The sequence below is a fragment of the Pelobates fuscus genome, chromosome 5 (assembly GCF_036172605.1).
Source record: "Pelobates fuscus isolate aPelFus1 chromosome 5, aPelFus1.pri, whole genome shotgun sequence".
Taxonomy (NCBI): domain Eukaryota; kingdom Metazoa; phylum Chordata; class Amphibia; order Anura; family Pelobatidae; genus Pelobates; species Pelobates fuscus.
The window spans coordinates 128,421,889-128,446,423 of NC_086321.1; the positions used below are offsets into that span (position 1 = coordinate 128,421,889).

The 24,535-nt window shown below is 36.9% G+C and overlaps 1 protein-coding gene across 1 annotated transcript; it reads right to left on the bottom strand.

Annotated features, from left to right (window-relative positions):
- Positions 1-1,325: 1,325 nt before the first annotated feature.
- On the bottom strand, positions 1,326-16,881 carry HPD (4-hydroxyphenylpyruvate dioxygenase). Its single transcript, XM_063456989.1, has 14 exons — positions 16,803-16,881; positions 16,602-16,628; positions 15,339-15,401; positions 14,289-14,393; positions 14,158-14,200; positions 13,348-13,430; positions 13,178-13,267; positions 11,836-11,939; positions 8,875-8,952; positions 5,878-6,040; positions 3,094-3,165; positions 2,859-2,981; positions 2,636-2,752; positions 1,326-2,362 (listed from the first exon to the last, which is right to left on the bottom strand). Exons 1-14 carry the CDS (start codon positions 16,803-16,805, stop codon positions 2,252-2,254), a joined length of 1,182 nt encoding a protein of 393 aa, XP_063313059.1. The 5' UTR covers positions 16,806-16,881; the 3' UTR covers positions 1,326-2,251.
- Positions 16,882-24,535: the final 7,654 nt, after the last annotated feature.

The window sequence follows — 24,535 nt, forward strand, 5'->3', positions numbered from 1 at the left end:
CACAGTTTTGTTTTGACAGTAGTCCAGTCAGGTATATAATGGAGAATAGAGTACAATTTCAATATGGGGTATGTAATAAAAGTAGTGGTGCGTAAAAGAAATAAGATTGGTTTTAATATTTATTATTACTCTTATTATTCATTTTCCATTACAAATCCATATGTCTTTGTTTTGTTGCTCAAAAAGCATCTGAATTGCAACGTATTTAATAACTAATATAATATTCAAAAACTTACATGGTTATCCTTTCCAATCTTACCCGCTATTCACGATTATCCATAGATAGTGGTTCATGGTTAGTTTTAAAAAGGATATAAAAGGACGCATTTGAAATCTAGACTTGTTTCTAGCAATGTTACCCTATCGTTTACCAGAAGCAAAAATGGTCAATACATGACAAGAAAATGAATCAATGAAATGTTTATTGAAGCCCTTTCAGAAACATAATTCACAACAAACATATAACGTATATTCTTGAAAATGGAAATTTTACAAGGTATAGAATAAGCATAAAATAGACAGATCTGTTATTGGCACATTTACATGATTATTGCACATACTGGCAAAGTGTACACTTTTATTTTTTGGTAAATCAGATCAGAATGCCAAACAATGTTTAGAAAACACCACTATTGCAGCTCTTAATAAAACACTGTAGTGAACTAGTAATGAAGGAATATTTAATTTATTTAATGTAACTCTTCCACATGGTCCCTAACATCTATTTATGACTATCTTCTTGAAGGATTTCCCTTTTTTGCAGTTGCGGATTAGCAGAAATGTTAGCTCACGATGTGAGAGATATTTACAAATGCTGACTTTACAGATTAGTACAAATCATTTTTATAAATGTAAGAAAATTCCCCTGATCATCTTTCTCTCGATCATTCAGACAACATATGGTATGTGCTGAATGTGCAAATGTTTAACTAATAAAGCCAAGTTGCATACATTTCCTACTCTGCTTTATCACCAGCTTACTTGTTTTGACCTACATTTTCCACATTTAATTTTCAAATCAACACACTTCATTGGTCTGTGAATAATCTCCTTTGCATTATCCAAATTTGACAAAAAGTTGAGCTAAATCAGTATTAGAACAACTCTCACATGAAAACTATTTTTTTTTAAAAGAATATTTTAAAAAGGATTTTTTTAAAAAAAAAAAAATTTAACGAAGTATATGCAAAAAAAACTCGGACAGTGTTTGAAAACCAATCTCTCTGCTTTTGTGCAGAAAGTGAAACAGACCATAGAGACTAATTGTCAGTTTTCAAACAGCGTTTTTTTACATATACTTCATTAAAAATAAAATCTATTTCCTTTCAAAACTTAAAGAAAGGATTATATTTAAAAAAAAATTCAAGTGACAGTCGTCCTTTAAGTAACCGTTGTCATGCCTCTGCATATCTTGTCCCCTGTAGTATTCCTGTATATATTGCTATGTGGTCTCTTTTTTTTTTTTTTTTTACCACCGGAATAAAGAGGCTCTTTTTGAATAAGCACTGAAAGAATTTACGTATTTACGTTTAGGCATAGTTATTTTTAAAAGGCACTGTATACACGTACATAAAAGCAGCACTTTTGTTGATGCTCTGCTTTCCATTCAGTGATTTATATATACCGGTATATTTTTTTTTACAAAATCTGATGAAACGTTATACAGTCTAACTAAATTTAGTAATGGACAGTATTTAAGGTTTTCTGCATGCATTAGCAATAGTTTATAATATGAATGTGTTACTGGCGTTGCTTCATTTTATATATTATCCTATAATGCTGCCAAGACCATAATTCTGACTTATAGCATATTTCGGTCTCAATGCACTGCTGCCTTACTGGAAGAAATCTGTCTGTGATGCGTCAACTAAAGAATTAGTATGCTTCACAATCTGACAAAAAAACAACAACATATTTTATTGTAAAATGAATCTACCAGGTTGTGCTGTAGAGCATGTATATCTAAAAGATATACTAAACACCCAATTAAAGAAATGTTATTGTAGTAACTAATGTCCTAGGACAATGTTCTGTTGCTAAAATAAGTATATTTCTTATATTTATATTCTTTATTTTAATGAATATTACAATCTGAATGCCATGGTGTACAGTGTACAATCACAGGGCACTCTGGTATTTACAGAAGTGTTTGCATGAATTTAGGAGTAATTAAACAGTTAAATCTAATTAAAAGGCTATGTAAGGACTCCAATGGTAAATCTCAAATTCGTATCTGAATTGCCATCCATATCTAGAGAACTTCCAAGTCTCCATTTGGTGTCAAAATAGTGAGGTTGCCTCGGGCAGCTTGATCGTTTTCAATCGCTTGAAACAGTGATTTAAAATTCCCAGCTCCGAAGCCCTGTAGTGTTAGAAGAAAATAATGTTGGTGTGATTTTGTTAAGCTTTTTTTTTGGTTTTTGTTTTAATATACTTTAGAGCAGTAAAGATAGGAAACCACAACGATAAAACACAGAAGATAGTGTGAACTCATTTTTCTCAAGCCAAGATACTTTCAACCAGCTTTTGATTATAAATAAAGCTTGATTAATGTGTGAAATTACATTCTGCACCCCACCTCCAAAAAAAACAATAATTGTTAATTTTTCCAATAAGATTTCATCATTTGTCATACCTGGTGATTATGTCTCTGGATGACTTCTAGAAACAAAGTTGGTCTGTCCTGAACTGGTTTTGTGAAAATCTGGAGCAAATATCCCTTCTCATCATAATCTACCAAAATCTTTAGCTCCTAAAATGAGAGAAGTGAACATCTGCAGTTATCCAATATTCAAAAGAAGAGTCATATGTATATTTACTCTAATGCATACATGGATATAAATGATGGAACACTTTACCTCCAGCTTGTCAATGTTTTCTGTCACTTGGATGCTGGCTGTTTTGAGGTTTTCTCTTAGTGTCTGGTAGTAAGTGGAGGGGACCGACATGAACTCCATACCTCGTTCTTTTAAATTGATAATCTGCAGCAAATACTTTGGGTTATATTTTTACATACAGGCTAAGTGATACATCTGTACATTTAATGATAAGATAGCACACAGTTGTGGTGCACTGTGATAGGGTAACACTCACCGCTTCAATAATGTTAGAAGTATTTAGAGCAATGTGTTGAACTCCTGGTCCACCATAGTATTCAACGTATTCCTACAAAGCAAGTTAAATGATTAGCTACATTTGGAAGGAGACATGGAATCCAATCCACAGAGGCATTTTGTGCACTGTGATATGTCTATTAGATGAGTGTACTCCGGTAACCCTCTAAGTTTAAAGATTTATTATTGAAGCAGTCACATTAGTTCAAGATTATAGATATATATACACTTGCGCTAAGCCACTCACCTGGTGCTTCTACCTGCCCAAATAGGCACCTCATCCGTTTCACACCCTCGGAAACCTTTGCCAGCATTTCTGATGCCAGACTGTAGCTCCGTCCCTTTTACTATGACATTAATTCACATCCACTTTTTGACATGATCCGGTCATTGCCAATGTCCATTTACATGTTGGGGACGTGGCTATCAAGGAAATGCACAAGGCCTAAAAATGCTTGAGCTTCAAATCTGTTTAGTGCCTGTTGTAGTTTCCTTCTGATTATCCAAGAACGTTTTATATTCTGTTTGTTACATGGTTTTTAATCCTTGCTTGTCCTGACTACTGTAATTTATATATTCCTGACTTTGGCTTGTCTAATTGAATTCTTGTACGTCTGTTATCCTTCACCTTTGGCTCTTTATTGACCTTGTTATCTCTCTGTGTTTTTTGCGTTAGGCCTGACCACTCTAAGATTCGGCAATGCATACCCATCATTAACCATGTCCTGCGTAATTATTCTGTGTGTTAAGTTGTCTCTTATTCTGACAGCAGGCCAGTTTATTAAGAATGTTAGCAAGCATGGATTCTGGATAAATCAGTTATGTATTTTAGTGAAGTTGTTCCTTACTACAGTACTTCGGTACCTTTAACATTGTATCAGTCAAATCAAATTTCCACTAGAGGTAACTTTGTGTACATTCTACAAATCATGAATAGTCATATGTTGCTATACTAGTGCTATTTCTAAATCTGCATCTCTACGGACAAATCCTCAACAAGTCATGGTGACAGCTGCAGGGAAGTAGCTCTGACTATGGAGGATCCTGTGTTCTCGTGGGATCCTCCAGACTCCAACGCTGTACTCTTGCTCATATGTGAGATTACAGCAGTGACGTTGGCTCTGAAGAAAGAGGATCCGCTGGATCAAGATGGCCATGCCTGCGAGGGACAGGTTCAGGTAGGTAGGTAAATCGCACTTTAACCTACGCACTTGGACACAGGATCCCCAGTGGCAATTTATCTGTGAAACTCAGCAAAGTCATAATTATGGAAAAATACACGTACAATAAGATACACGCACATATTTATATATAAATAAATTAAACCTTGGAATTGTGTACTTGCCAAGTCAAATAAGTAATTACCAGGGTGCTGTCTCAAGCCACAATATATCCACCAGAAGGAGTGGACACAGCCGGATTTCAGCTTCAAAAGTGTAAGTATAATTTATTTATAGATGCATATCGACGTTTCAGTCCACAAACAGGATCCTGATGAAAGTCCCTGCGTGGACTGAAACGTCGATATGCATCTATAAATAAATTATACTTACACTTTTGAAGCTGAAATCCGGCTGTGTCCACTCCTTCTGGTGGATATATTGTGGCTTGAGATATACAGAATATATATATATATTTTATATAGTCATTTTCTAGAATAATATTTAATTAATTCTATATTGGGAGATCTGCCTGCAGGAAATGTTGTAACTCAGCCCATGTGAGTCATGTGATCTTGGGGTCATTGCGATTACATGACGAGTATGGGCAGGATTTGCTGCAGGGGGACTGCCTGGGTTTTCAGGCAATTCCTTCAATCACTTTTGAGTGGAATGTGAATATCCTTGCTTCTGGGACAGCCCATTAATTAAATCATGCTATGCCGCCCTAACAGCTTTAAGACCCTTCTTTTGTAGAACGGCATAGCACACCCTAACGTTGTTAAGGGGTTAACTAAAGACATCTTGTTAATATTTCAGAACAGTCTGACTTCTTAACTAAAGGTCCACCAAGCTCCCCTTCCATTACTTCCTACGGAGAAGCAGAAGCTCTCTATCTGAGCTAAGCCTGGTAGTGCAGGACTTGGCTCATTGGCTGAGAGCAATCAGCTGATGTTCTCTGCCAATTAGCAAGACCTGTATTGCAGGGCTTAGTCCAGAATCTATAACAAAAGCTTTAGCTTAGGTGTTTCTGGCTTTCCATAGGAAGTAGTAAAGGCAGGGAGCGATGCCTGGTAGCACCCAGGTAAGACATCACCCATTATTAAATGGTTTAATGTTGACCACTACAGGGAATTCAGTGAAGATGCATTGGGTAAGATGACTGCTCCTTTAAGCTAGATTTGTTTTTGTGCCTTAAGTATCCCTTTAAAAAAAAAAAAAAAAAAAACACCACATACTTCAATGTCCATATGAAACATAATAGGTTAAGGATACACCTATACTCTATTATCATCATTAATGCACTTATGACCATCATCCAGTAATCTAGTCAAAAACCCATTTGTTCCCCCATTAATCTGCAATATTGTACTATTGAGTTTGAGAGTAAATCACAAACCTGTTCTCATTTATTATTCCTTATTTATAATATTCATGAATCCAGTAAAGCCAAAGGAAAATAGCAGAGGCAATCGGTGAATTTTGGATTGTGGTTGCTTTTAATAACCATATTGTGACTCCGGACATAAGGCAGAAAATATTAGTGGACGTTCTCAAAGCTTGATTGTAAATAACAATTGAAGTGTTATTTTGACTCGGAATACCTGAATTTGGGACTTTCTTTTCCCTGATGCAGGCTCATTTATTGGCATTCTGATAGTCTCTTCATAATTGGCAACCACAATAGAGCGGAGGGCACTGAATTCTGTGTGAAGCTGCTTGTCATCCACAGACCAGAACCGATGAAATAAAAGGGATTTCTGGTACCTATGTAAATAATTTAACTTACATTGAGGTCTGGCTTAAACCAAAACAACTTCATTCGCAAACTAACATGGTTGTGATAAAGATCAAATTAACATAATCAACAAGAAGTATTCAATATAAAGTAATATAATTTACATTAAAAGGACACATCCGGGAGCACCCAGTTTAATGCACAGTGCCTTCATTCTTTTAAAATATTAATAATATAGATACATCTAGAGACATGTATCTTCATGTTAAAAGGAACACTATCAATTCTAATGCATCAATATGCTTAATACTTTTCTGGCAATCCTATGGAGATGGTTCAAATTAGTTGTGGTTTAATATAAGAACAGTGACTGAGTCACACCACACAAAAACAAAAGTTTTAGACTTTAGAAAAACAGACTTTTCTAAAATTAGAATATGTGTAAAGGAGTCATTATCAGACTGGAGCAATTTAAATGGAGTCCAAAATAAATGGGATTATTTAAAAGCTGCACTACTGAAGGCAACATAAAATTGCATTAGGCTTGTCAGTAAAAGCAAAAAATTCAAGAAACCACTGTGGTACTCCGCAGATGTGGCCAAAATAGTAAAAACCAAAAAGTTAGCATTTAGTAATTATAAAAAAACCCAGAGTGAGGAAGACAGAACGACCTATAAGATTAGGCAGAAAGAGGCTAAGCAAGTTATAAGAGCTTCCAAATCACACACAGAAGAGAAAATAGCACAGTCAGTAAAAAAGGGGGACAAAACTTTTTTTAGATACATAAATGAGAAAAGAAAAGTAAAACAAGGATTAGTTAGATTAAAAACAAAAGAAGGAAGGTATGTAGATGAGGATAAAGGTCTAGCTGACTGCCTCAATGAATATTTTTGTTCGGTATTTACAGCTGAAAATGAAGGAAAGGGACCTCTGTTAAAAAAAAGGATAAATGAGTCATTTATTACACGTGAGTTTACAGAGGAAGAGGTTCTATTTCAACTGTCAAAAGTAAAGACAAATAAGTCAATGGGACCTGATGGAATACACCCAAAGCTATTAAAAGAGCTTAGTGGTGTACTAGCAAAACCATTAACAGATTTATTTAACCAATCATTGTTAACAGGAGTAGTCCCAGAAGATTGGAAGTTAGCGAATGTTGTGCCCATTCACAAGAAAGGTAATAGGGAGGAGTCGGGCAACTATAGGCCAGTAAGCCTTACTTCAGTAGTGGGGAAAGTGATGGAAACCATGTTAAAGGATAGGATTGTTGAACATCTAAAAACACATGGATTTCAAGATCAGAGACAACATGGGTTTACTTCAGGGAGATCATGCCAAACTAATCTTATTGATTTTTTTGATTGGGTAACTAAAATTATAGATCAGGGTGGTGCAGTAGACATTGCTTACCTAGATTTCAGTAAGGCTTTTGACACTGTTGCACATAGAAGGCTTATCAATAAACTGCAATCTTTGAGTTTGGATTCCAATATTGTTGAATGGGTAAGGCAGTGGCTGAGTGACAGGCAACAGAGGGTTGTAGTCAATGGAGTATATTCGAAGCTTGGGCTTGTCACCAGTGGGGTACCTCAGGGATCTGTACTTGGACCCATTCTCTTTAATATTTTTATGAGTGATATTGCAGAAGGTCTTGATGGTAAGGTGTGTCTTTTTGCGGATGATACTAAGATATGTAACAGGGTTGATGTTCCAGGAGGTATAAGCCAAATGGCAAATGATTTAGGTAAACTAGAAAAATGGTCAGAGTTGTGGCTACTGACATTTAATGTGGATAAGTGCAAGATAATGCATCTTGGATGTAAAAACCCAAGGGCAGAGTACAGAATATTTGATAGAGTCCTAACCTCAACATCCGAGGAAAGGGATTTAGGGGTGATTATTTCTGAGGACTTAAAGGTAGGCAGACAATGTAATAGAGCAGCAGGAAATGCTAGCAGAATGCTTGGTTGTATAGGGAGAGGTATTAGCAGTAGAAAGAGGGAAGTGCTCATGCCATTGTACAGAACACTGGTGAGACCTCACTTGGAGTACTGTACACAGTACTGGAGACCATATCTTCAGAAGGATATTGATACCTTAGAGAGAGTTCAAAGAAGGGCTACTAAACTGGTTCATGGATTGCAGGATAAAACTTACCAGGAAAGGTTAAAGGATCTTAACATGTATAGCTTGGTGGAAAGACGAGACAGGGGGGATATGATAGAAACATTTAAATACATAAAGGGAATCAACACAGTAAAGGAGGAGACTATATTTAAAAGAAGAAAAACTACCACAACCAGAGGACATAGTCTAAAATTAGAAGGACAAAGGTTTAAAAATAATATCAGGAAGTATTACTTTACTGAGAGGGTAGTGGATGCATGGAATAGCCTTCCAGCTGAAGTGGTAGAGGTTAACACAGTAAAGGAGTTTAAGCATGCGTGGGATAGGCATAAGGCTATCCTAACTATAAGATAATGCCAGGGACTAATGAAAGTATTTAGAAAACTGGGCAGACTAGATAGGCCGAATGGTTCTTATCTGCCGTCACATTCTATGTTTCTATGTTTCTATGTTTCTAAGTTGCTTATTGGTCCACATGACCCCACCCTCCGCACACCCACCGTTATTCCTGCCATTTCTCACTAGACACAACCAACTGATTCAACTTATTCAGTTGGTACTATCCATCACATTTTTTTTACACATATAGGGAGGTTGAAGTGTCATGTAGAATGGGGTGGTAGGTCATTTCCCTATTAAAGTTTAATAGTCTTTTTCTAGACAGTAAGAAAAGGGATAAAAATCAGCCATAGCAAGAAGGTAACGGAAATTAGATTTTAAAGTATTATGAACTTACCAGTCACAGACTGGAACCATTTCACCATCTGGTTGATTGCCCACAATATGGTCTATGAAATTCAATTTGCAACATGGTCTACAAAAAGAAAAAAAGAGAACCTTGCTTACTTCAAGAAAATTACTTTCAGTCAGGGCAATCAAGTTTCCAGCTCAGATAATCAGGATTATGTATGAATTGTTGGGAATTCAACCAGAATATCAAATTGTTAGCCTGAACCGTGGCAGGAATCACCCCATTGGTACCCAGAAGGGGGAGCACCTGAAACAACCGACCTGAAATCTGTGGCTGCAGATACCTGTGCCCTTACCTCCACAAAGTGTTCCTTAAATGTGTTCAGTTTATCTTTTTCTTTAATGTTTCTTGAGATTGTTTATAGTATCTCTGTTGACCTGGCTCTGTAAGCGTAACATGAAGCTCTAACTTAGCATATACCTGCCCACTCCCCCCCCCCTCGCCACCACATAGTGCGCGCAAGGGGTCCCCCTGTATCATTAAGCTAGTCACTGCATGTTCTGCACATGATCACGGCCTTCCGCTTAAGCACCAGCGTACTAAAGCTCCACTTCTTAGCTATAGAAGGCTTCCCAGCTGAATAAACCTACCACAGGTACCCTACAAGAGCCTTTGTACAATGGCGCTATGCCACTCAGCCACAAGGCTCATGAAGCCCATCACCAGTATCCCCCCAGATGAAAGCTTATTATTATGAACTAGAGGAGAGTCTGGGTATCACGGTTAAAGGACCACTATAGGCACCCAGACCACTTCAGCTTAATGAAGTGGTTTGGTTGCCAGGTCCCTCTAGAATTAACCCTTTCTGCTGTAAATATATGTTTACATATGGGTTAATCCAGCCTCTAGTGGCTGTCTCATTGACAGCCGCTAGAGGCGCTTCCGCGCTTCTCACTGTGATTTTCACAGTGAGAAGACGCCAGCGTCCATAGGAAAGCATTGAGAATGCTTTCCTATGCGACTGGCTGAATGCACGCGCGGCTGAATGCATGCGCTTTCAGTCGATGACGGGAAAGGAGGAGGAGAGTCCCCGGCTCCGAGGGAGCCAGGCGCTGGAAAAAAGGTAAGGGGCTAACCCTTTCCTTACCCTAGAGCCCGGTGGGAGGGGGGCCCTGAGGGTGAGGGGGACCCAAGGACCCTATAGAGCCAGGAAAACGAGTATGTTTTCCTGGCACTATAGTGGTCCTTTAACAAACATAAAAAATGTGTAGGGTTAGCTAGGAGATATATATCCAGCTTCTGTTTCAATTTCGTTTATACACATAAAATGTTGTGCTCTCTGCTATAACTCACAAAAATAAAGAATGTCAGAATATCAAATTGTATGCCATAATTGACAAAACAAGCATATCTCCAAGTCAGTTATGTGTCAGTTCTGTTATTTTGGCCTAACATTTGAAAAATAAATAAATAAATAAATCAAAAACTTTCCGTTTGTTTTGAATTTCCTGACAATTACAAGCAGGGCTCAAGTCCTGCAGGAACGCATGGGAACTACGTTCCTGCACTTTTTCCACAGTAGGAACACCGTTCCCGTTAGTGGTCCTGGAGGACTTGTTTGCCCGCGAGGCAAACAAGGCATCTGCCTTGTTAGCCTCGGGGCAGGCGGCCGGTTGAAGTCCAGGCCACCGGCATCACTCTGCAGCTGGGTGGATTTAAAATAAAATAAAAAAAGAATAATCTGAGTGTTGGGGAGAAATGTGTGTGTGTGTGTCTGTCAGTCAGTGTGTGTCTGTGAGTGTGTGTCTGTCAGTGAGTCAGTGAGACCCCTTGCCCCCTTACAGTCCCCCTATCCCCTCACAGCCACCCTACCCACACCTTTTCACAGCCATCCCCACCCTGTCTCCCCACACACCGTCACAGCCCCCCCCACACACCCTGTCACCCCCCACACTATCATCCCCATACACACACTACTGACACCCCCTCCATGCAATATCACCATCCCCAATCACTTTCAGCCCTCACACACTGTCACCCCTTCACCCAGTTATATATATGCATACAAGCGTATCATTTTATTTTGGGGAGGTGGATCTTGGGTGAGTTCCCACACTTTTTTCCCCAGGACTTGACTCCTGATTACACGTTAATCAATAGCCCTGATTTTTTCCAACAAACTTTATTCATATTGGCCACATTATATATTATCCTGAATGGAAGGAGTAGAGATTGGAACCAGCAAAAGTAAAAAATATTGCATACAATCTTTAATTTAGTATTATTAGTATATTTTTTGTGTGAGCAATTTGAAACTATTATCAAAATACAAGTTATTAACGATATCCAGAGAGAAAATGCTCACTTTGCTAAAAGTTCCACTCTTGAACAAGAACTTGTACAAAGTAAATAGCGTATAAGTTTAATAATACCAAAATCACAAACCTTTCAATGAGGTGGTTGTTTTTTTTCCTGAAATCAAATAATGTTATAATAGAGAAAAAATATATTTTTTAAGCATTCTGTTTTCTTGAAAAGAACTAAAGCCTTAAGTTTGTATTGTTGGGAATGCTTTTCAAATTATTTAATATTTTTGGACAGAATTTTAAAATATATATAGAAAAATAAATTTAAAATAAATAAAAATATTTATAATATATTACAAAATGTAATTAATTATTCTCCTAATACTAACATTGTATTAGTTTATCCAAAAATATTCAATATTTGAACTGGTTATCCAACAATATATGATTGAGGCCTAAATTTGTTGAACTATTATATACCACATTCATAATTCACTTATTTTATCATCTGCTTTGTTTCTTTGGGAGTCACTCACTGTATTCAATTATTTATTTATTTTTGTAAGTAAAATAAAACATGATAAAGTGGTATTTATATATGTATTATCCAGTATCATAATCCAAACATTTTAACAATCAAATATATCCGCTCTACTATCCCTGCCCTTATCTTATACATATCAAATCAGCTTACACTTACAGTTTTGGTAGAAGTGGATCTCGAAACAGGGGAGGTTCAAAGCCAGGCAGAAAAAAGCCAGTATAATCCAGTTTTTCCACTAAAGTATGTGTTGTGTCACCATACTGATAAAACAGAAAAGAAAATTAACTCAAAGCAGCTCTGACACTTTTTATATAATTTGTACTGCTGCTCTTTGTCCCGTTGGGTAGCAAAACCTTTTTTCCCCCCCACTGAAGTTATACATAAGGAAAAGTATGGACTACAAAAGTAGAAGATATAATCAAGCTCTACATAATCTGCCATCTTTCTCATTGGTTGCCAATTTTTGCTTGCCTCCTTCCAATGTTAACTCATATAGTGCAAGCAATGATGCTCATGTTTTTAAAAAGCTGAGGTGTGCTGCCATATTGGATTTACCAAGATGGTGGCAGTACGTATGAAGACCAGATGGGACTGGCAGGACATAAAAAAAAAAATTAGTAAGTCCTGGGTTCATCACAGAGCATTGGGTGGGTTAGGGAGCGGTGACAGAGGAAAAAGATGGGACAGAGCCACTTTAATGCAAATTTAATTTCTGTGCGGGTTATAAAGGCCAAGCCTACAGTTTTCCCTGCAGGGACAATTCCAGGATCTTCTCCACCTCCCCCCCTCAACTTTAAGCAAGCAAGAAGAACCCGTACAATCTTTGTCAAGACCATAAACATGCAAGCATCAGTCACTCAACAGATTATGGACAGCATTTTTCACTAAACTCCAAATATTTGCAAATAAAAATCTAAATTGAGAAATTTAGGCAACAATGGCCAAGCTGTAGCTAATGCGGAGTTGGAGAATGTTTCCATACCAGATCATTTCAGATTCTACAATTTGAGGTCAAGTGAAGAACTATTATTACATTTTATTTAATTGCATGATGATGTCAAACATTCATATAGACAGGGCATCATCTAATTTGAAATACACAGGGTTAATTACCTGAATCTGTATTGTCAGAAATTCAAAATGACTTCAACATGAATTTACAATTTTTGGCCAAAATCCTTGAATTAGAAAATTCTTTTGGTCTAAATGTTGAAATTAATGTTGAATTCCTAACACATTTTAACAAATGACCCTAATTATGATATTAGTATATTAGCGATAAACAGCAGATCGTTATGATGTTGGATGTGTCAAAAAATATACTGTTCCTATAAAGGAATGTTTTAGAGGAAGGGATTCTAAATGCAAAGAATGTATTCTGTGAAAAGTCATCAAACTACCATGAAAATATTGTACCTGTAAAGTAAATAACATTTCTTTTTTCGTTTTCCTTGAAAATAAAAATGCTAATGGTTCTGAAGACTAAAAACTTAAGTACCGTTTGAACGATCGCAAATTTCACTTTTCCATTTTTGTCTTCTTCAATCCAAGGCTCCTTTACAATCACTGCTCCTCTTTCCCTTGCTTTCTGTAGGGTAGAAAAAAATATTTGGTCACGTGCATATAGATATTACCCGAAGAGATTAAACACTGTGCTCGATGTGTCACCTGAACAAGGAAGTCACAGTCCACTACTTCAAAAGTTACATCTTTGACACCATCACCATGTTTCTCTAAGTGAGCTCCAAATTCTGATATGAAAAATATGAAAACATGTCTAAATGAGAAATTGAGTCATATATAAGGTAACTTAGTTTGAAAGACACAAATCCTTAGGCCATCCCTTTAATGCTACACTTTAGCTTCCATTATGGCCTATGGTGATAGGCAAAGAATATAGCTGTTGCATACACACAAAGAAGACATTGGATAAACACGAACTTTTCTTCCCATGTGCAGAATGAAGATAGAATTCCATATAATAGTACTTGTTGACCTTATAATTATTTTACTCGTAAAGTAGACCTACCTCCCAACTATAGCATCCAGAAAAGTAGGACACCGCTTAGATTGGATCACTGGCTCCACCCCAATGGACGAGGAACCATACAGAAAAGGGGCTGAACCACCTGAATTACTGGCAGGTCATCCTGGCATGAATTCACACCAGTCTCTCTGCCTGACTAACATCTAAGGCCAACCCACTGAGGGCTGAACCCGCAGGGAGCACTGTTTTGGTGCTCTCTGTAGGGTCCAAGTGTCCTAAACAAAGCATGAGCGCATCTAAGGATGCACTTGCACTATGCTTGCTGTGAACAGTTCCCTGGCGCCAGGACAGGTGTCAGGACAAGAGAATTGTGACTTCCCCGACGAAATTGGAACGGTTGGGAGGCCTGCATAGATCCACTTATCTGTATTACAATCTGTATTGAATATTACAAACACAAAGGCACAGGTGTAAAGAACAAAATTATTTACCTTTGTTACCCGGTGTAAGAGCAGATACGAAAACAAAAATTATCTGCAAGACAAATATGAGCAATATTGGTACAGTACTGTTATATACAATTGCAGAGTAGTATTTCCAATGGATGGGTAAATACGTATACCTTGTCTTGCTTTACAACATGAGATACCAATTCACGAGAACCCGTCTCCAGACCTTTGTATGCCCAGGGTTCAAATCCCATTTTATTGCAATAAAATGAGGCAGCCTGTAGCATAGAGATTGTTTTAAAACACAGTACAAATAACGATGGGGAAAGAAAAATTACAACAGAAATTTAAATAAAATAAATACATTTTATTAAGTGGCCACATGGTTCTAAGATAAATTACACTGATAGACATGAAGCCAGCCAACATGTATAACTGGCATGTAAGTGGTAGATCAGAAAAAGAATGATTGCTTAAGCATTTGGGCCTTTACAGAGTTCCCATTCTTGTAGAGGTATTTATATCCTAACATCCTTTAGGAGCAGGACTAGGGATGAAAACCAGATTTAAATGCCAAAGGTCTTCAGAAACAACCAAATTTCTCACCTTCCCCATCCGTTAGACCGACTATGGCCTTGATTAAATATTTTGTGGATAATTATTTCAAATGATTTAATCTTTTTGGATAAAGTTTCCAAATGACATAAATTCAAATATATCACATAAAAATATCAATAAAATATTACATTATAAAAAAAAACTTTAAAAAATTAAATAATTTGAAAATTGCATCCAAAAAAGTATTAAATAAATTTGAAAAAAAAAATGCTCCAAAAATATAAAATCAAGGCCTATGTTCTTATTAACTCCTGGAAAACGGGATTGGTTTTATGTTTATGTTTCCTGATAAAACCTCAAAATCTTATTTATTTGTAGGAAGTTACTTTGCTAATTACCATAGAACATCATGACCCAAATAGACCTATGTGACTTTTATGACACATCCCTGTGGCTGATATCAGAGACAACAGCCTGTGTCTATGCTAGCAGAAGCACCATATGTGGCACATAGCTTAAGTGGAAACAGACTGTTCGAGGGACATCAGATACTCCCCTTTACGAACCAATCACAAGCTCAGGCTATCTAGTTGGAGAGCACACACATGGAGGAATGCTTTCATCTCTAATTTAACCCATTAAAGAACACAGATAAAGTAACCTACCTGTTTTGCATTACTGACCCACAGTGTTACAGAATGAAAGTTTAGAAATCGTCCTTGTTCATGCTGGATTCCAAACACAAACATGAAAACATGTTATGTTTCCATACAATATACAAAACAGATGTAAAACTGAATATCAGAAATCACTTTATACTGCATCGACGTAGCATCATTTTTAAAAAATTTACAAAATAGCAATAAAAAATAAAAAATCTAAAGTGCACTGTAAAAGTAGCATTACACTATAAGAAAGCATGAAAACAGCTCCCTTCCGAGACAGGTACAACTGAAATTCACCCATTAGGCACAAAATGTAACCAAAAAAAATTTTTAAAACACTAAACATTAAAATACTAATTATGCATTTATTGTGAATGTCTACTCACTAAAAAATAAACTGTCAAAATTCAGGCTATTTAAAAAAAAAATATTCTAATGAGCTAGTAAGGCTTAATGTTTAAAATTCAGTTCACAGTTTAGTGAATAACACTTCAGAGATTATCATATATATCCACCCTGAGTGTTTCAAAATCCTTTGCTAAATTGTGGATTGTTAATAGTTAACTTGGAATATGTTGTACTAATATTATAAATAAAAATACATCTATGTCATATTGTTAGGCAAAAGTTTGCAAATTTACAATTAACTATTTATTGAATACCCCATGTTTATCTCTAATTACTGGGTAAAGGAATCTGCTCAGAGCAGGTTCCTAACTGCTTTTCATTTATTTTGTATTGTCAAATCAGATCTTTCCAGTTTTTGCTGAATTTCAAGCATTACCTGTACCGTCACTTAGGTGAATAATGTTCTCAGTTTCATCTGTGTACTAACATCCCAAACTGTACCATTAGAAATGTAACTGCAGCACTGATTCACAGTGTGTTTTTTTTTATCATTTAACCACTTATCCTGGAGAATTGCCTCATGATCACAATTTTTATGTCTAATGAAAAACAAAATCTTGAATTTATCATATATTTATTTTTACTGTTTTAAAATATATTTATATATTATATTGCCCTAAAATTGCAATTCTCATATCTCAATTTCCCTCGATTTATTTTATTGAATAGAATGCTAAATATATACTACTTTTTTTCTTTACAGCCACTTCTAAAAATAAAATATTGCAACATAATTTACTAGATGATAATAAAAAATAAAAAAAACTTTAATTATTTAAGAGATCAGTTTAAAACAATAAACTGTAAAAAAATAACTGAACTAGATATTTGGCTATTTATAGTAAATTATCATACCTTTTCTCCTTTGTCTGTGTAGGAAGTCTAGAAAAGAAAATCAAATTATTTGCACAGTAAAATTGGAACATTTTGTGCAGCAATGGATATCATGATAAAGTAAATAACATTCAGACTACACATTGTAGTTATCTGCCAGAAAGAAAAAAAAAAGGCATTCAAATGTTTTAATCGAAAATGCTAGTAATTTCGTAAACTTACCATTGTTGAATATAGTGTATTAGAGTGCTAGCAGTGTAGCAAGTCAATGTGAGCAGACTGCTGTCAGAAAGACATCTCATATGCAACTGGGAAAAAGGACAGCCTTTCATTGCTCCGCCTCTTTCTTTGTAATATGAAGCAACAATGTAGTATTTAACAAATTATTTCACAATGTGCGCTAACTACACCATGCTTTGGTATTTGCAGGTATAATCTAGTAAAACACGACAAATAAAACATTAATATCACATTAAATAGAATTGTTATGCAATATATCCCATTAACTACTGCTTTGGACTTTCATTGAAACTTCAATGCCATCAAAAGTGATAAGATCAGATTTAATTAATTTTGGATTTAATCTCGCAGTTCTCTGTTAGCTGCGCGTTAGCACTACCAGTATTAAGAGCAAGGAACTGAGCATCTGGGGTCATGGGGACCACCTATCCCAGTTTTATCATTATTATTACCCTCCACACAAACACAGCAAGTGGGTGAAGGGGCAGGGACTATTTACTACACCTCCACTAGTCAAAGAGGCATCCTGGTTAATCATGATGTCAGGGGTCTGGTCAGGAAGGGGTGCTGACCAGCGCAGCAACATCTATAGGGTGGAACCCAGAATTCAAAGAAACCAATATACACACAAATCAAGGCAAAAAATAAGTGCATTGATATATATGAGAAAGACTATTAAATAAAATATAAACACAGATAACGGAATGTAGCAGAAGGTCCTCTGGATATGGGGAACTCAGGACAGGAGGACCAGACCAACAACATAACATTAATGACCTGGCAAACAAGAAAGGGTGAGGCTCAACTAAATAGGGAGATGTTAATCACAAAGTAAGGTCAGCTAGGAACATTGAGAGTGCTAAGTCTGGGTGCAGCAGCCTGCAACAATACCGAAGACTGGTAGTGGCACTGGGAGGTACTGCACCAGACTGAGAGTAAACCCAATCGTGACACATGGGGTCTCCTGGGCCCGCTGCTGTTTTTTTTCGTTTGTTTTTTTTAAACAAATCCTCAATGTGCTGTTCACTGTTTGCAAAATTGCAGTATAAATCATGTGATGTTTACACAGACTCACTGCCTGTCTCAGAGTTTTCAAATGTTGGGGGGTGGCATTATGCCTGTTCCCCTTTTTCTTGCTGCAGTGGATGTTGGGAGGAGGATGTACTGCTCATCAGGAAGCAGCAGCCATTTTGTTGGTTAACTGAATACACATGTTGGGAAGAGCTGAGACACTGGTTATGAAGGTGTATAGTGTGTATAGTAAAGAAAGCCTTGTGTTGACTCATCCGGTATACAGTGAGTAATAGACTGCCTCTGGATTTGAGACCTCATGCCTGTGTGTATAATTTATTGAGCAGACACTCGTAGCATTACATTCCAGCCAACATAACACCCTATGAGTAAGATAGACTCTTTATGTATTTTAATTTTAGTTATTTTAGTAATTTGGCTCTTTCAGCACCACGGAGGAGAACAGCGCATCATGTTGCTGTGTGTCGTGGCACTAAATGGGCTACTTTTGCTGCTAATGAGCACACCCAGGAGGAGATCTGTTGAAGGAGAATTGCTCCTGGTCACTGTAACTGTTGAACTGATGACAAAAACATTGTTCATTTTACATGCAAGAAGCCATGGTGTAATCTGCTAAATGGCTTACCGTATTGTGGTTTCTCTGGTTTTCTGTGGGGTGGTTTTGCTCTGATATTTTTATGTTGCAGTTCTGTTTGTGTCAGAATGTAAATTAAAACGGCAACTCCATCTATTAAACTGAGCTTATAATATGACAAGTGGTTGTTCAAACCATGATTCATGCTTGCATTACAAATTTAATAAAAGTAGAGATTTTTTTACGTCCAAGTTCCTAGGTGTCCTCTAAGTGACCAATTTGATGGAAAAGTAGAAATAGATGCAGGAACATAATATGTAAATATAAATATTTTTTTTAAATGCATTCCATATTTTTAATATTTTAGCACATTATCTATAAAATGCATTACAACAATTATGGCAAATTGTTTAAAAGAGTCAGATATACAAAGAATTGGTACATATAGCTTTCCTTCAATATTCATCAAGGCTCATAACCTAAGAGAAACTAAAAAATGGATTCATACTAACCAATATTTTATTTGTCGGACCCTACAAATTGCATTATAATGGGCATCTCCTCACAAAATCCCATTTGAAACACTAAAAACATCAAACAAAGCAAAAGAGCCCTCTCTTTCCAATACTCCCCATTCTAAGTTCTCAGCACACAACATATAGAAATAGAAAGGGAGACAAGAAAAAATATCGGTAATTCATTTTAATGTATTTTTCCATTTTCCTGACCATAACCATGGCAGCACTACAATGGGTAATACAAAGTGTATTCAGAAGAATGGGAGGAAGCAGAGTAACACATATTGTGCTGAATATCAGGAAGTATTACTTTACTGAGAGGGTAGTGGATGCATGGAATAGCCTTCCAGCTGAAGTGGTAGAGGTTAACGCAGTAAATAAGTTTAAGCATGCGTGGGATAGGCATAAGGCTATCCTAACTATAAGATAAGGCCAGGGACTAATGAAAGTATTTAGAAAATTGGGCAGACTAGATGGGCCGAATGGTTCTTATCTGCCGTCACATTCTATGTTTCTATGTTTCTTTTTTTTTTCAATTCTTTATTTATGTATCAACAGGCATTCAGCACGACATTATATTTGGCTTACGCAGAAGCCTAATCATCAGCTATTGCTCAAGTGGTGTTACAGAAAGGAAGGATAGGTTAGCAATGCGTTCAATATATATCGGTGATACAATTCAAGTGGCTTGCGCAGAAGCCATTGTTATGGATCGTTTTGTGGTTTTTCTTATACTTTCAATAAACAGGTAAATATATACAGTAAAAGAACAGAATAAAAGAAAACTGTGGGTAAAGCTAGCTGTATTACCCTGTATTGCACAAGTGAAAATTTGTCTGTGAGTGAGCGCTATGACGCTTTGATTCTATACGTCGTATTGTTCCCAGAGGGCCCATGTCTTTTGGAATGTGGTGCTGGTGTTGCGGACCTGTGCTGTTAACTTGTCCATTAAGTAATTGTCCCTGATTTTGGAGATTACTAGGGAGATTGGGGGTACTTCGGGCTTAATCCAGTATTGTGCCAATGCTCTTCGAGCCGCTAAGTTAAGCATATTCAGTAGTCTTTGGTCATGTTTGTCTAGTCCCTCTGTTGGTCATGACAGTAGGCACGCCCAATGGTCTGGTGTTATTCGTCATTGTAGGATTTTGGTGGTCAGATCTGCTATAGTTCCCCAATACTCTTTAACTCTGGTGCAGTGCCACCATATGTGGATATATGTACCCTTTTCTCCACATAGCCTCCAGCAGGTGTCTGTGGGGCTTAGTTGCATGTGACATTGTTTAACTGGGGTTGTGTACCACCGTAGCATTATTTTGTATGCTTGTTCCTGTAGGGCCGTGCATATGGATACTTTCGCATTCGCCTCCCAAATGTCTTGCCAATCTGTCCCCTCTAGTGTTTCGCCTAGATCTGCCTCCCATTTATCTGTGTATGTATGTGTGCCCCATGTTCCTGATTCTAAGCATATGTGGTTGTATAGTAGTGAGATTAATGTTGTTGGCATTTGTTCTTGTAAGCAGATTCGTTCAAAGAACGTAGTCGGTTTGGCATTTGCTGTTCTAACCTCTGTAGTTTATGCAAAATCTCTTAGTTGAACATATCGGAAGAAGTCATGCGTTTGTAGCGGGGCAAGGGTTTGCAAGTGTTGGTAGGGTACTAGTCGGTTGTCTATATACAAGTGCGTGTAGCGTTGTAGGCCTGTGGCTTCTATGCCTTGATATGTTTCTATGTTTCTAACACAGGATTACTGCATAAAAAAAGAAATAGCAAGGCGCAGCTTTGAGAAAAACTCTGCCAAAGATAATGCTTGAAGAAGCAGAGATATCCAGCTTATAGTTCTTGAGAAAGTATTCTTGAACAACCAAGTAGCAGACCAATAGTTCTGTTCTAGTGAAATATTAGCTGCAGCTGCCCAACAGGAGGAAAGGGACCATGTGGAGTAAGCTTGGAGAACGTGAGGAATGAGAACCTGCCAAACTTGATACATATTAGAAATGGCTGCCACAATCCATATTCCTACAGCAGACAAGAAAATAGCTGAACCCTTCATGTGATCCAAGGGCAAGATAAACTACCACGTGGAGGGAAATGAAAAGGCAGCATACTAGTGAATGCCGATGTCTGTCTTAGCTAGAAAATGGAGATGGAAAATTATTGAAAGGACCACTTCTTAATTTATGTGAATAGAAAACACAACTTTAGAATGGAATGCTGGCACCATTAAAGAATGAAATTCTCCTGCCCGCTAGGTATGGTCACAGATGAAGAAAATCTGAAACACTGTAAACTAATGTAACGCCAAACGGTCAAATGGAGAGCCAGACAGGCCAAATGTCCAAATCCCATGTGGGAAAAAGTGCCTTGACTGAAGGTCATAACAGAAGCATAAAATTGTGAATGAATGGCCCATCCATGGCAATTAAGAGCCTGATACCTGTACTAAGAAAAAACAAACTTCTCAGCCACAAATTTCCTAGGTCTATGTAACCCAGCTCCAAAACACCATTAGAATATTATATGATCCCAGAAGGAAAAACTTAGTAAGGTATTCCAGATGTGCTTTAGACCAGCTCTTCCCCCTATCAAAGGCCAAAGTAACATGATTTTCCTGCTTCTTGTACCTCCTTGTTAGTTGAGGTAATAAACTAATGCAGTATTATGCTACCAAATTTGCACACACACTGATATGTATTAAGAGGGGTTGGAGGAAATGAACAGGCTTCAAAAATTCCCTAGCTCAAAGATTCTCAAAGGAGCATAATCTGCATGGTGAGACCATTTTCCCAGACATAGTTGAACACCAGGTGTGCACCCAAATCTGCATGGCAAATATCTGTGGGGAGAATTTTCCATACTTGTGTTTATAACCATCTCTTTGAAGGGATAGTGTATTCTAGACTATTTTCTTACAAGGATCACTATATCATATACATTTTGGAAGATAGACAACATCCAATAATTTGAGTTCTGTAATGAGAGACCACAATATTGGAAAGCAATCTGGTGGCTGTTGGTATGGATGTTGTTATAATAAAATGTAAATATTATTTTGAATGGACGGTGGGGGGGATAAACGCTGTTGCTTCTTTGCCCTCATATCCAGAACTGTAATGATGTATGCCATAATGACAGAATTACATTAATATATTTATGAAAATGCATTCCCTATTTCAAACTCACTCTAATAATACTCTACATTTTTAGTATATAGTTTTTTTTTAAATTTTGGTTTCTAAACATACAAATAATGAAACAAAAAAGGAGCAGTATCACAAACAGTGGTCATTAGAAATGCAAATAACATGGAGAAGGCTCGAAAAATACAATAACATGATGCAAAGCAGTCCTGCACAGATCAATGAATTATAAATTATGTAAATCACAGAAATTGCTAAACAGAAGGATTAGGGAATAGCGATTGTTGGGATAAGCACTGAATTTGTTCATTCTTGATATCCATGGCTACCAGATTTTTCCAAACAGATGTTTAGTGTTACACAGAGGATGGATCATTATTACCATTTATATTAGCAATTATTTCAAGAAAGACAGGCAGATTATTTTCTCTCCAGTGTCTGGCTATGGTTCGTTTGACACCTAGGAGTGTGTGGTTGACAAGAGTGACGAATTCCCTTGGGATATCATCAGGGTACATGTAGAGGTTGGTGGGTCGAGTTATGAATAGCAGACCCACTCCACATATTCACTGAATTAATGCAAATATTTTAGTCCATAGAGGAAATTATCAGGCTAAACCACCAAATGTCTTTCATGTCACTGATTTAAGCACAATTCCTCCAGCATAAGGAACATAGTTTCGGTAACCTGGTGGTAACAATGCACAATATATAGTGTAATTACTTGTGAAGTTTAAATGGTTAATATAGAAGTCCTCTGCTTAGAAAGCACCAGTCCACTGCAGATGTAGGGTTAATATTCAAGTCCCTATGACATTATTCGTTATGGATATTTAGTTGAACAAACATTTGTAATGCAATTTGAAGCTGTTTGTGCATTTTCACATCATCAGTGTCATGTTTCTCGTATCGTTAAATCCTTTTACAAAAAAAATGAAAAAAGTAGAATCCCAAATACCTTGTGTGTGTGCAATGCAGAGAGCAGGGTGCATGCACATCTGCTTCGTAACCATAGGAATAAACAGGGGTGTTATTTACACGGCAAATCCCATTGGATGAAACGTTGGGAGGCAGTATGCAGAAGGTGTTCTTATTTATAGTAAAGGAATAAATATGCTGATTATTGGAACATGCACGAATCCGTGTTTTTCTGTTAAACAGAATGCACACAACATGTGAGAATAGGTGTCAACTGAAAGCAAAACATTTTAAGCAATTAACACGTACCACGCTAATGTGTTTTGCATATGCAGGCAATAGAAAGCTAACCTAGTCATCATATGGTACTGATTTGGGAAGGTTAGAGACAGTGCGTTTAAAACACAATAAATAAGTCCTGTCCCGGACTTTTATCTACAGAAATGTATTTCCTGTTTTGACAACACTTTTTTCCCCCTAATGTGCAAGATCTGAAGTTCATTAAGAAAATGATGCCTCAAGGGATTGTTTTGAAATAAAATTGCATTTTTCCCGAGAGGGGGATGTATAATACACTGAACACAGAAACGGAGTGAACTGAAGATTGAATTACAAATTTAAGGATAAAATAGCTAGGATGAGACTAGAGCGGAGTTGGAGATTTTTGCTTCCTGTGATATGAAGCGTGCTTAGAGTTTCACAGCATTATTTACTAATCGTTAGTAAAAATTGGGTTAAGTATTTAAAGCTGTAAATGAAAATAATGAGATGAGAATAAATGCATTCCTTCCTTATGTTTCCAAACACTTGTTATTAATGGCACTGACTCAGCTCTGTTGGTATCATTTCCTGATACAATCATTTGCTGAATCCAAGGTCTATAAAACAACACAATGTTAGAAACCCTACAGAGATAGCTTAAAAACTGGACTCCCTCCAGTTATCTCTTATGCAGCTGTTTACCTGCTTTTGTGGAAGATAAATAGTACTCACTTTTTCACTCTTCGCTAGTAAGAGATCTTTTTGGAGTGCCAACTAATATGAGATGATTCAAGAAATGCATAATTCCTCAAGAAATAGTAGAAACAAGGGTACTGGTGAACTAACAATTGTCTTAAGATATAATAAAAGTGATTACTGCAGAGTCAACTTTACAAATGCCTAAAAAAAAAACTAAAAAACAACCTATTTTTGAAAAGCAAAGACCCTATTTACACAACTAAAACACCCGCAGCATTAAATTGACAGATTGAAGGTTGCCTGAACTTAGATTTCTCCATTCACAGAAGAGATTTCTTTTGGACGACGTGGCCTGGCAGATAATATTGTCGAGATATTTCTATGAGAGGGCGAACAGTATTGATAACCCAGTTTTCAGATGCTTCGTCCAGGGCTACGGTCTATACCGAATGCAGCCATCAGGTCCTATTCGGGCTCACTATATACAGTGGGACCTCGGTTTACAAACGCCTCGGTTGACATAATTTTTGGTTTACAAATGAAAATCCATTGAAAATAATGCCTCAATCTACAATT

Excerpts from the sequence above, each read along its gene's own strand:
- HPD (XM_063456989.1), bottom strand. Across the intron at positions 14,394-15,338 it reads GGGTCAGTAATGCAAAACAG|GCTGCCTCATTTTATTGCAA; the intron begins GTAGGTTACTTT and ends TCTATGCTACAG. Across the intron at positions 13,268-13,347 it reads ACTGTGACTTCCTTGTTCAG|AAAGCAAGGGAAAGAGGAGC; the intron begins GTGACACATCGA and ends TCTACCCTACAG.